At 43.5% G+C, this 13,532-nt stretch overlaps 1 protein-coding gene across 1 annotated transcript in view; it reads right to left on the reverse strand.

Annotated features, from left to right (window-relative positions):
• The window catches only part of LOC134969332 (C-signal-like), a 119,332-nt gene extending 112,900 nt beyond the window's left edge, over window positions 1–6,432 (reverse strand). Inside the window, exons 1-2 of the mRNA XM_063945238.1 lie at window positions 6,265–6,432; window positions 2,799–2,850 (exon numbers count right to left, since the gene is read on the reverse strand). Of these exons, the coding sequence (XP_063801308.1) occupies window positions 2,799–2,850; window positions 6,265–6,402 (190 nt within the window). The 5' untranslated portion in view covers window positions 6,403–6,432. The remainder of the gene's footprint in view (window positions 1–2,798; window positions 2,851–6,264) is intronic.
• Between the last annotated feature and the right edge of the window lie 7,100 nt (window positions 6,433–13,532).

A 13,532-nucleotide genomic window follows, 5' to 3' on the forward strand; every position in this document is an offset into this window, starting at 1 on the left:
AAGGGCGACACTGTGACATGGTAGAGTGGTAGGGGGAGACAGGGCCCTTGGGAGAGAGCGGGATAAATCAGAAGAGAAGTGGTGGAAGGAGGGGGTGGGGTTTGGTCCTACAGCTGGGACAGTGCTAGGTAGAGGGTAAGTGAGGACTGACTGAGGGGAAGTAGAGGGCGGGGCCTGATCCTCAGGCCGGGACAGAGCAAGGTAGAGGGATAGTTGCAGGGCTGTCTGTGTGCAAGATAGGGGCGGGGCCTGATCCTCAGGCCGGGACAGAGCAGGGTAGAGGGATAGTTTCCGGGCTGTCTGTGTGGAAGATAGGGGCGGGGCCTAATCCTCAGGCCGGGACAGAGCAGGGTAGAGGGATAGTTGCAGGGCTGACTGTGAGAAAGAAGGGGACAGGGCTTGATCCTCAGGCCGGGACAGAGCAGGGTAGAGGGATAGTTGCAGGGCTGGCTGTGAGAAAGAAGGGGGCGGGGCTTGATCCTCAGGCCGGGATAGAGCAGGGTAGAGGAATAGTTGCAGGGCTGGCTGTGAGGAAGAAGGGGCGGGGCTTGGACCTCCAGCAGGGACAAAGCAGGGAAAAGGGAACTGGGGACTGCTAAGGGGAAGAAGGGGACGGTGTCTGATCCTCCATCCGGACCAGAGCAGGTTAGAAGGGAATCGGAGACTGGGCTGGCTAAGTGGAAAAAGGGGGCGGGGCTAGATCTTTCAGCCTGGATAGACTGAGGGGAATCGAGGACGGGAAGAAGTGTTGCAGGGCTTGGTCCTCTGGCTGGGAGAGAGCACACCCCGCACAGGGCTTAAGGGGGCTGGCCTAGTCATATTAACAAGAGATCGTGGGGTAGAGGGGAAAAAGAGGGCTGGCCTGGTCCTGTGGACAGGAGGGAGCACTGGCAGAGATTAAGAAGGGGGCGATTTTGTCTTGCAGTGACTGTTAACTAAGAGGAGGGGACCCGTTCTCTCCATCCTCACCACGACCACACTGCATTCCTGGTAACGACCCTGCAGCATCTCGGTGGGTGTCTAAGGCCATCTCTGCTTGTACCAGGTCCAGATGCAATGACAGGGCTGGCCCTGCCCACTGCCCTATCACAGCTTCCTCAGTGACAGGGGCGTGCTTTCCTGTGAGCTGACAGCACGCCCCTGTCAAAGCGGCACTCCTAGTAAGTGCCGCTTCTACTGGGTTTTTTAATGGGCTTTCACTGCCCAGTACTTGGCTCCGCCCCCCGCTTACGGCCCTTTACACTGACAGCGGGAGGCACCAACAGCAGTGCCTCCAACACACATTAAACACAGATATTTACAGGGTAAAAAGTAATATGAAGGATAAAGCAGATACTTATGACACAGAATATGTGTCATAAGTATCTTCTTTGTATTATTTTAATCAGGCTGTACAGCAGTACCACTGGACATATACAGCAGCACAGGGACACCACCACTGGACTGATGCAGCACAACACAGCACCACTGGACTGGACTTATACAGCAGCCCTGGACATATGGCAGCAGAGGACACCACCACTGTGACTGGACTGATGCAGCACAAGACACTACCACTGTACTGATGCAGGACAACACAGCACCACTGGACTGGACTTATACAGCAGCACTGGACATATGGCAGCAGGGGACACCACCACTGTGACTGGACTGATGCAGCACAAGACACCACCGTTGGACTGATGCAGCACAACACAGCACCTCTGGACTAGACTTATACAGCAGCACTGGACATATGGCAGCAGAAGACTGGACTGATGCAGCACAAGACACTACCACTGAACTGATGCTGGACCCTGAGGATGGAGATACATCCTCTCTCTACACTCTCCAATGCCAGAGCGAAAATGGCGGTGGCGCGCAGCTCCTTATATGGAATCCAAACCCCGCGAGAATCCGACAGTGGGATGATGACGTTTTGCCTCGTCCTGGTTTCCGAGTCAGGTAGGAAAACCCGAGCCTGACTCGGATCTGGCCTCGGATGGTGAAGTTCGGGTGGGTTCGGTTCTTATAGTTTATGGTGTGATTACTGTAGTTTTATGGCCGGCCATTGTATGTTTACAGTATTGTATTGATTGAGATATTGGTTTTGTTTTTAATTTTTTTTTAAATAAAAGCTAATATTTTTAGCCTTATACCAGCGCTTTTTCACCTTTGTTTTTTCTAAACACTTTTGTTTGTTTATGGGTTGAGTATACCTACTGAATAAGCTGCAGGTATTTGGCTGGTTAATAGGCACCTAGTCACCTTCTTCTCTTGATTACTCTCTGTTACAAAGCTAGAGTCTACTGTGCTGCCAAAGAGGAGGCCTGTACAGAACCTGCTGCACACAGTTACAGACTGGGGTATGTAGGGCCCACTGGGGGGATGTAGTGGTAGGGGCCTATGTTTAGGGGTGGTGCCAGTCTCTAGTGGGGGTGTGCCCACCTGCCATATTGGTTTGCCTAACCATTTTGCATGGGTTGGGCACCTTGATAAATATATACAGTAAATACTGTAGTGCATGCATGATAATGTACTAGATTAATAATGGAACAGTCTGGAACCTACAGTAATCCCTAGAGGAGGGGGTGGGCCCCCAGGCAGTAGTGCGAACCGGGGGTTTCCTCTGTACCCCTGTGGGCCAGTCCAGCCCTGGCTGCACACGGTCCCTCTCCACTCTTAACCCACCCCTAGCCCCCACAGTCCTAAATATGGCCCTAATAGTGAGTACAGTAGTTCTCAACAATGTTGTTCTTATGTATTAGAATACAAGTGAAATGTAATTTATTATAACAGAAGATCACTGGATAACATACCTAATTTAATTACCACCACACTTGAATGTTTAGCTGCAAGGTCATTCAGCTTCTGTAAAAATAAAGGAATATGGTAATTATTTAACGAGTAGGACCACTGTAGAGCTTACCTGAGGGCTTTGCTAGCGATTTGTTGCGTGACTTCCATTCCTTGCATGAAATCAAATTTGTTTTTGTTGTAACTGCCAGAATGACAAATTACTGTCATTGTGTAAAACAAACAAATCAGTATTTCCTAATAACATACCCTTGCCCTTGAGATATTTCTAACATTATTAACGTGTGCATCAGCTGACATTTCTGAGACACAGATTCCCAGGATCCATTTAATGGCCCCTAATGTGGCAATTACACTTGCCTTACATTTGCTGTCACTCACTGAACCACTTGGGGTCATTCATCTCCAATAACTACTTCTATATGCTTAAGGTGCAAGAATAGTACCTCAAGGCTACTGTATTTCCTGTGGCTTCCATATAATTTGTGTGGAGTCCGAAAGTTCAGGATTATTGGGGTAATTCCAAGTTGATCGCAGCAGGAAATTTTTTAGCAGTTGGGCAAAACCATGTGCACTGCAGGGGAGGCAGATATAACATGTGCAGAGAGAGTTAGATTTGGGTGGGTTATTTTGTTTCTGTGCAGGGTAAATGCTGGCTGCTTTATTTTTACACTGCAAATTAGATTTCAGGTTGAACACACCCCACCCAAATCTAACTCTCTCTGCACATGTTATATCTGCCTCCCCTGCAGTGCACATGGTTTTGCCCAATTGCTAACTAAATTCCTGCTGCGATCAACTTGGAATTACCCCCTATGTACTGTCTGTAGCACTAAGATTTTAGAAGGTCAAGGCACTGGCGTTTCTATAATGGGTGCAGTGTGTGCGGTGCACACGGGCCCCTTAGTCCAGAGGTGGCCCCCACCACACACACTGCACCTATTTTTAAAATACTCACCCCTCCGAAGTCCAGCGCCGGCATCCGCAGCGCCGTTAGAACACAGTAAAAATGTCCAAGCAGCCATTTTCTCTGAGTTCTGCGCATGCGCAGTAGAGAAATCTCAGGGAAAATATCCGCTGCCCCATTTTCCTGGAGATCTGCGCATGCGCAATAGAGTCTGAGCCCTCTAGTGCTCAGTCTCTACAGCGCTCCAGGCAGAGAGGAGGGGGCACGACGGAGGAGGCTGAACACGGGCCTAATCCTCTCTTAAAACGCCCCTGGGTCAAGGTATGGATTCCATACGTGATACTTCTCTTATACCGTAGTTTGCCAAGATGGCATTTATATGGTATTGGAGGTATGAATTATATGAAACCAAATATTGTATGAATAATTATAGGACGTAGATAACGTAGTTGGTGGTGCTTCCTAGATTCAGGCAATGGAAAAAGGAGCAGGCTAGATGAGCCAAGTGGTTCTTAACTGCCGTCAAATTCTATGTTTCTATGCATACCTGCGAAGACTTTTCATTAGGGGTACTTTTTTAATTAGATGAGATGGTTAACTAATATTATAGGAATAAAAACGTTTGTGTGTCGATGTTATATATAATAAATTATTTTCCTAATTACTACATCTCATGTAGTGCATCTATTACCAGTCCTCCCCCCACCCCAAACTGCTTCTGCAGCTGCTTCTCCCCAGCAGAGCATACAGCAGTGACTCCTCTCTCTCCCCACTCCAACTGCCGATGCTATGTACAACGGGGGAAGGGGGGCAGTGGGCCCGGGTCAGGGTCATGTTTACCAGCTCCACCCTCCCTCTCAGTGCTACTGGGTGTGTTCAAACTGAAATCTAAATTGTAGTGTAAAAATAAAGCATTTTGGGCTATATGCAAAAGCAGCCAGTATTCAACCTGCGCAGAAAAAAATATAAATGTATTTTCTCCGCTAGCATGGCAGCATGGTTTGTTCCAGACACTTTGCTTTACTTACAAACATGAATCAGGCCCAATGTCATATACTGTATAAAAATAAATAACGGCAAAATTAAATTTTCTATTTCAGATGTATAAATATCTAATGGACCAAAATAACCCACATACTGTATGTAGCTATAATTGTCCAAATGAGTTACAGTTAGTACTGTACATAGTGGGGATAATCATGCAAACATGATTATTCCCATTGTGATGCGTATTGAAAAAAATTGTGGCACTACCGCGATTTAATACATATTCTCCTTAATATTTTTATTATAATTAAGGGCAATTAAGGCTCATGGTATAATAAATGACACATTTTCTTTCTGGCATGTAGTATGAGGGCTGGCAAAGGGAAGATCATTTTGCAATGGCCCTCATTCCGAGTTGTTCGCTCGGTAATTTTCTTCGCATCGCAGCGACTTTCCGCTAATTGCGCATGCGCAATGTTTGCACTGCGACTGCGCCAAGTAAATTTGCTATGAAGTTTGGTATTTTACTCACGGCATTACGAGGTTTTTTCTTCGTTCTGGTGATCGTAATGTGATTGACAGGAAGTGGGTGTTTCTGGGCGGAAACTGGCCGTTTTATGGGAGTGTTTGAAAAAACGCTACCGTTTCTGGGAAAAACGCGGGAGTGGCTGGAGAAACGGAGGAGTGTCTGGGCGAACGCTGGGTGTGTTTGTGACGTCAAACCAGGAACGACAAGCACTGAACTGATCGCACTGGAAGAGTAAGTCTCGAGCTACTCAGAAACTGCACAGAGAAGTCTTTTCGCAATATTGCGAATCTTTCGTTCGCAATTTTGATAAGCTAAGATTCACTCCCAGTAGGCGGCGGCTTAGCGTGTGCAATGCTGCTAAAAGCAGCTTGCGAGCGAACAACTCGGAATGAGGGCCCATATACGTAATTGAGAGGTATTTGTAGGTCTGGCACTTTCAAGATCATTGGTCTTATTATCGATATGAATAATTATTAATTAGTCATATACAATGTTTTATGTCTAAATTGTTTTCATACAACAGTCAGACATATGGGACACTGTAGAAGACCAAATGATGTAGCATTAGGAATGTAAAACAGGGTACAGCAGCACCTAAACGGGACATTGAAGATCCAGAACTGGGTATTTATATGCGTATTGAGGCAGGAAGCATTCATTGGTCAATGCAATATATTCATTGAAAATGTGAATCTGTTTATAATACATTTATAGAAAAGCTTGTATCTTTGTGCAATATACAGTATGGTTCACATTGAGAAGTCTCTACAATGTAATTAATATTAAGATCAATGGAATTAGCAAAATATGAGGGCACATATCTGGTAATATGATGAACAATGACTTTCCACTTTCTTCCACAAGTTGTTTCTGGACAAAGTTTATTCTGATGGTGGGGGACGGGGAGGGGTTGTTTTATTTAATATAATTTATTTTTAGAGATAATTCATATGATCTGAGCTTTTGTTTAGAATAAGTCAAAATAATGCCTCCTAAAATGAGAGTTTAAGTTTAATATATTATAAATTTAAAAATGTAATTTTACCTTATTCTGCAGGGAATCAGGATTACGACATGTTGCAAAGATTTGTTTAGGAGGATTCGGCTGCTCCAGGAGCTGATGGACAAGTTCCAATCCAATCCCTCTGTTGCATCCTGTAATTAGGATTGACTGAGGAGCCATGTTGCTGTGTTGCTGTAATCTCAGCGTCTTGTGGAAAAGGCTGTGTGAAAGCATATTATTTAAACAGTGTGACACTCCTCTCCACAATGACTCAATGTATTGCTATGGTTACAGGAAAACTTGTATAACTAGTTTTGTGTTTGAAAACTCTACAGTCACAATGATTTAACAAAATTCTTACTATTCATTTTTTTGTTGCATGATATCCAAAGCTCCTAGGGGCATTTTCATTATTACTTAAATTCTACAAAAGTAGATGAAAACACAAATAGAAAACCACAGCACTCACCATCCCAGAAGCGGGGTACACAGCTGCACTTACCACTCACAGGGTGGGTTGCATGTAGCCCATGACCACATCACTCTAATACATACAAACAAAAAACCCCAGCACTCACCAAAGTAAGCTCACTTATCCTCAACAATTCAAGAAATAAATGATGGGGGTTTAGTTAGTGGATTGGCCAATGCACGGAAGCCTACAAACCGATCGCCAAGGTACCCCACCTTCATGCAGGTCCTACACTATCACAGAGTCTTAAAACCTGACTATTTCACTGCTGTTACACACATCATCTGCCTGCTAGATTTAATGTGCACCTGCCACACACTTTATGGCTTTTAAAGGTACACTAGTCACCTTGCACTGGCTCAGAGATGATTGCTAAGGAACAGCTGAGACAGGTTCAAGATAATAGAGTCCACACAGGGGTGCATGAGAAAGCTAGTGGCCACGGTTAATAAGAGTAGATGAAAATTAACATTTTCACCTACTTTTGTAGAATTTAAGTTTTTGGGCCATTCATCATAAAGGTAACGCAGGAGATATTACAGATATATCCTGCTTACCTTTCTCTACCAAGCTGGTCCGGCATCCCTATACACTAGTATGTGGACCTTAGTGACGTGTGGTGTGGTGTGGTGTGGTGAGGCAGGTGAGGCAGAGCCTTTCCTGTCATAAGAATGTTTGTGCCAGAGTTTTAACTGAATAAAGTACAGTATATGAAAAATACACAGAATTTGTTTGAAATATCTTCTTTGCATTATTCTAATAATTTTTATAGCCTAACCTCTGGAGTAATCTATCTCTGATCACCTATCTCTGACCAAAATTCACAGAATTTCCAGGAGTTTATACTGCTGCACCTGTGTATAATGCCCAGATGTACGCTTTGGCTCATATATTGCTTATAAATCTGTCTCTGGTGCTAGCTTGTGCCTTTTGAGCCATTTAGCTCATTGCACGTATCTGGACTGGACCTCATTCATCAAGCTCCAAAAATACAATATTTTTAGAGCTTGACTGCGGATGGCGAATGCTCCCTCACCCCTGCTGCTTACCTATTTGAAGCACGTCCGGCTTGTGATCAGGAATCCTCCTGGATCCCTCCACAGATGTCCTCCTTCTTCCGACGGACGCCGGGGGCTTGTGCTCTTGCGTGAACCCTGGTTCGCGCAAACACACTAGTGCTAGCACTGACAGATTTTTTCACTGCTATGAAAGTTGAAGTGAAATAATTTGTGGAGATAGCTGATTTTCGCATTAGCTGTTTCCGCACCGAAGAACTATAAAACAAACCAGTACGGAAAAGATGGTCAAAAACCAACACCTCGCATGACTGTGTGTGAAAGAGGGAATGCATTGTCCCCCAGCCTGCTTAAGAGAAAAGGATTCAATGGTAAGTGACCAAAAATCCTATTTTCTCTTGCAGCAAGGCTGGGGGACACTGGACCATAGGACATTCAACAGCCGCCACCAAGGGAGGGAATGCTCAGGCTGCTTGACTGAATAAATATATGCCCAAAGTGGGACCCAATGAAGGTAAAAACCTGAAAACAAGTAAACTTGTGGACAGATGACCAGGTAGCTGCATGACAGACCTGTTCCACACTGCCCAGGAGGTCGCCAGCACCCTAGTGGTATGCATTAACATCTGGTGTGGTGTTGTTCTATTTGTGTCAGGTCAGGCTGGAATGTAGTATCTGACGAATGGGCTTCAGCGGAGGTGACAGAGGCCACTGATGGAAGCTGATGTGAAGACCGGATATAGTTCCTTCTGATGGACTCCCAGGGTAGAGGGATAAGCACCCCAATAAAAATGGATAAGAAACAACTAAACAACTGAGCTAGCAAACTTGCTGTGAAGTTTGGGAGCAAGATTACTGTAGCAAGAAGATAATAACTGCAAAGACTGGTACTTGATTAATGTGGCTTGGAGATAATAGCTGTGAAGATTGAGAGCTTGTAAACTGTGGCTTGAAGATAATATTTGTGAAGACTGGATGCTGGATGACTATAACTTGGACACAACTGTAAAGACTGGATGCTGGAAGACTGTTACTTGGAGACGGCAACTGTAAAGACTGGATACTGAATAAATGTGACTTGGAGACTGTAACTGTAAAGACCGGTTACTTGATGACTGGGACTTGTAGACAACAACTGTGAAGACTGGGTACTTGATGACTGGGACTTGGAGACAATAACTGTGAATACTGGCAATTGGATTGCTGTGGATCTAATACAAGAATTAAGAAAACTGGATTCTTGGAAAATGTGACTGAAGAATTCAGACTTTGGAAACTGGATTTTTGGAAAATGTGACGTGCAAACATTTTGGAAGGAACTCTGACTTTCAGATTCTGAGTTGAGACCCATACTTGATCTCCAGCTCTAAGATTTGGTATAGCTTTACAGTTTTTCTCTGCATAGGCTTTATAACGCTTAGAAGATCTTGTTAACGCAGAGTGAACTTAATTCCAGATTCTAGTAAATTGCTGGAGATTTTGTTTGGCAGCAGGTACTTCTAAAGTTGGCTCGTAACTGGAATTCCAGAATTTGTTGATGAAAACCAAAGTTAATGAAAAATGGTGAAGACCCAGTGGAAGTATGATAGTGATTGTTGCGGGTGAATTCTGCCCATGGCAGATATAGCACCCAATCGTCCTGGGAAGAGGACATGAATATTTGTAGGAAGGTCTCTAAATCACGATTTACTCTCTCTTGAAATTAAGCCAGGTAAAGAACATTGCCCAGCAGGCCTGACAAGTATTAAGACATTAAGCTGTTCGGAGGTATATCAAATTCTTATGAACCGTGAATACAGTAACTGGGTGCTGAGCTCCCTTGAGTAGATATCTCCATTCCTCGAACACAAGCTTGATGGCAAGTAATTACTGCTCACCAATAGTATAATTCTTTTTTCGCCTGGCAGAAACCTATGTGAGAAACATCTACAGAGATGAACTTTATCATCTTCAAATTACTGAGATAGAACAGCTCCAACTCCCTCCGTGGATGCATCCACCTCCACGATAAATGGTAACCTTAAGTTCGGTTGATGAAGAATAGGCGCGAACATGAAAGCTTGTTTAAGTGCTGAAAAAGTATGAATTGCTTCCACTGGCCAATTCGATGGATCCACCACCTTCCTGGTTAAGACAATAATTGGCACAGTGACTAAAGAATAGTTCTTAATTATTTTTCTGTAGAAATTGCGAAAACCAAGAAACGCTGGACGGCCTTTAGAGTAGTGGGTAAAGACCAATCTCAAATGGCTTAAACCATCTCAGGATCAACTCCAGAAATAATATATCCAAGAAAGGGAATAAAAGACACCTCGAATGTACACTTTTCCAGTTTGCAGAACAACCAGTTCTCTCTCAGTCTAGACAGTACTTCCTTGACCTGAAGACAATGGGACTCTAGATATTTCAAGAAGATTAAAATATTGTCTAGATATACCACTAAACACTTGTAAAGCAGATCCCTGAAGAGTTCATTGACATAGTGTTGAAAGACGGCTGGGACATTACAGAGTTCAAAGGGCATCACTGGGTATTCATAATGCCCATTGCAAGTGTTAAAAGCTGTCTTCCATTTGTCGCCAGCATGAATTTGGATCAAATTAAGCGGATATAATTTGGTGAATACTGTGGACCCCTTTACTCGGTCAAATAACTCTGTAATCAAAGGAAGTGGGAACTGGTTCTTAATGGTAATATAATTAAGTCTACGATAATCTATTCAGGGGCGTATACCTCCATCTTTCTTCTTGGTGAAGAAAAACCCCACTCCAGCTGGAGAAGAAAAAGGTCTAATAAATTGTCCAAACTTTCACGAATGTACTCAGACATAGGAAGGGTATGCAATTAGCTCTGGTAATCTTGGAGCTAATGTTTTTGCCCCACTGCCTATTCAATTGAGGCTATTTTCACCTGTTTTTTAGGGAAATTTTCACCAATGCCTTTTCACTTTTTTTTTTGTGTGAAAAGGCATTGGCAAAAAATAACTCAAAATCTGTGAAAACGGCACGTGGTTTTACCAACACAGGTGAGAAATCATGTGGATTCGGTCCTGCTGAATTTTTTATCTAAGCAAAAAAATGGCTCTGCTGTTGAATAGTGCAAATCCCCATTCACCCTAAAAATAGTGAAAATTCCAGTTTTTGGTGAAAAAAATATACCTAATTGCATACCCCCCATAGCTTGTGTCTCAGGAATCGACAATGGGTATAAGCATCCTCTGTGAGGAGTTTTTCCAGGCATTGAATCGATTGGGCACTCCCACTCCCAATGGTGGGAAAGAATATCACTCCCCTGCTTACCAAAGACATCCTTGTACTGTTGATAAACTGAAGGTAATCCCGCTAACTTTGGAAGTTTAGCAGACCGAATTGGTTTAACCTCAGCCAAACAATTCATGTGACAAAAAAAAACTCCAAGCCAAAATCTCCATAATACCCCAGTCAGTTTGCGGACTGTGTCTCTGTAACCAGAGGAACCTAGAACTAAAACTTGGGAGGCTTTGGGAATCACTAGAAAGGAAATTTCTTCAGAGTGCAGTGCCCCCACACCCAACTTCAGGAGCTTAGTACGATGGGTTACAATGCCCTCCAGAATTCGACTACCGACAACTGCAGTTTAGTAGACAGTACGCTTCAACTTGACTGTTTGAATCTTGTAGCAACATACCAGATCTGCAATGATAAAACTCTTAGCTGCTGAGTCGAGTAATGCAGAAATAAGGATGGTGCTGGGAAGGATTTCCAAAGATGTGTCTGGAACTGATTCCTTCCTAAAAGATGATTCTGTAGATACTCCTAGCTTATCCTCTCCATCATAAGCTAGGAGCAGGAGTTTACCAGCCACAGAGTGCAGGACTTTACAAAATGATCAGATGAACCACAATACAAGCAGGGTAGCCGTGCTCATGTAGAAAGTCAAAGCCATGTGCTAATATTTGTCCTCCTGGATGCCAGCCACTGCCCACAATGCCAAAGGTTAGAAATTAGCTCCCCGATGTCCCTCAATTTATTCTTGTATGGTACGGTTCTCCAGAAATCTGAATCCACCTAAATTTTGTGGATCTGAACTGAAACAAAACCCATTCCAGATCTCCTGAGGAGATCCAATCCAAACTGACTCCTGGTTTCGCATCTTCCTATGGTTCGGAATTCAGATTTTAAATCTGAATATCAGGGTTTGAATTGCAAAAATTACATGATTTTAGCTGTTTTATCCATTTTTATTAATTTTTATTATTATTATTATTATTATTATTATTATTATTATTATTATTATTATTATTGTTTTATCGATTTTTAACTGAACCAATAACCGAATCTGAACCAAAACACTTGAGGGAAGTTTTGTCAAAACTAAAACACAATGAATTAGAACCAAAACACTGGAATCCACGCACATCACTAATTTATTCATGTACTAGCTGTTCTACCCGTTCTTCGCATGGGAGTTTCTGATTTTCACGGTTGTAAATATAAATGACTGTTAAAAATTTGGTAAAACTATAGAGATGTAAATATGAGACGTCTTAATGTAAGTAAATATTAATCCATGGTTCTTGGCGTTACCAGAGGAGCACCCGTAGCAGAGACGGTAAAAAGTGACAGGACCATTTTTGTAGTTCATTAAATTTTACACGCTGGATGTGCAATCCAAATTTTAATCCTATTGTCCGTTTGGGCGTTATTTTTCACGCAACACAAGCCACGCATCAGTTATGACATCATTGTGGCAACCTCCTTTACATCCTCTTAAGGGAGGTTTATTAAAATTCTAATTACGTAGTTTTCCTATTTCCCACCTGAAGAATACCTATGTTACATGTCCGCTTCCTAACGGGAAGTAAAAGAATTACTGGTGAGTGAGTGAGTGAGTGAGTGAGTGAGTGAGTGAGTGAGTGAGTGAGGGCTTTCACATTTATATACTGTATATAGATTTTCAAAAGTGCCACATTTATCAGTCATTAATAAGCTATATAAAATTAGTGCAGAATGTGGCACTTTTGAAATTAAGGTACATCATGGAGTAGTCAATGCTGGAAATAGGAGCAGGTTATATTGTGGACTGTTTCTGCTGTTCACCCAGTGTGGATGTAGTGTGACTTCACAGCATACAGTACCTTATATTGGAAGACACAGTATGACAGGAGGACTCACATTCACCTACACATCTTAAGTCGGGATGGTATTGGGGTCCTGGCGCTTGGGATGCCAAGTCAGAATCCCAACATTGGCATCCTGACAATCAAGATCCAGACACCTAATAGGTAAGTATGCTACTCCTAATCCTTAACCTTCCTAACCCTTCTTAACAGTGCCTGACCCTAACCCTCCCCCGCACCGCAGACTAACCCTAACCCTTCCTGGTGGTGCCTAACACTAACAACCCCCCCCCCCTTTCCCGCAGCCTATACCTAACCCTCCCTCCCCCACAGCCTAACCTTAGCTCTCTCCGGTGGTTAATCCCCACCCCTTTACATCCTAACCCTGACCACCCCACCCCCCCACAGCCCAAACCTAAACCTTCCACAGCAGCCTAAACCTAACCACCACCCCCCTTACCGCTCAACAGTCCTGGCATACTTATGTTTGGGATCCCGGGCGTTGGAATTGTAATTAATGTCAGGATTCTGGCATCCGTATTCCGAGCAGTGTCAGGATTTTGGTGTTGGTATTCCGAATGCCGGGATCCCGAATGCCAGTATACTGACTGGATCCCATTCAGTCCCTGATCAAGCGACCTGTGAGTACATATATTCATATTTACAAATCCACTGCTATACATCAATGCATTGTCATCTCCAATGTAAAAGCCTTCATGGTAAT

The sequence above is a fragment of the Pseudophryne corroboree genome, chromosome 11 (genome assembly GCF_028390025.1).
Source record: "Pseudophryne corroboree isolate aPseCor3 chromosome 11, aPseCor3.hap2, whole genome shotgun sequence".
NCBI classification, from domain to species: Eukaryota; Metazoa; Chordata; class Amphibia; order Anura; family Myobatrachidae; genus Pseudophryne; species Pseudophryne corroboree.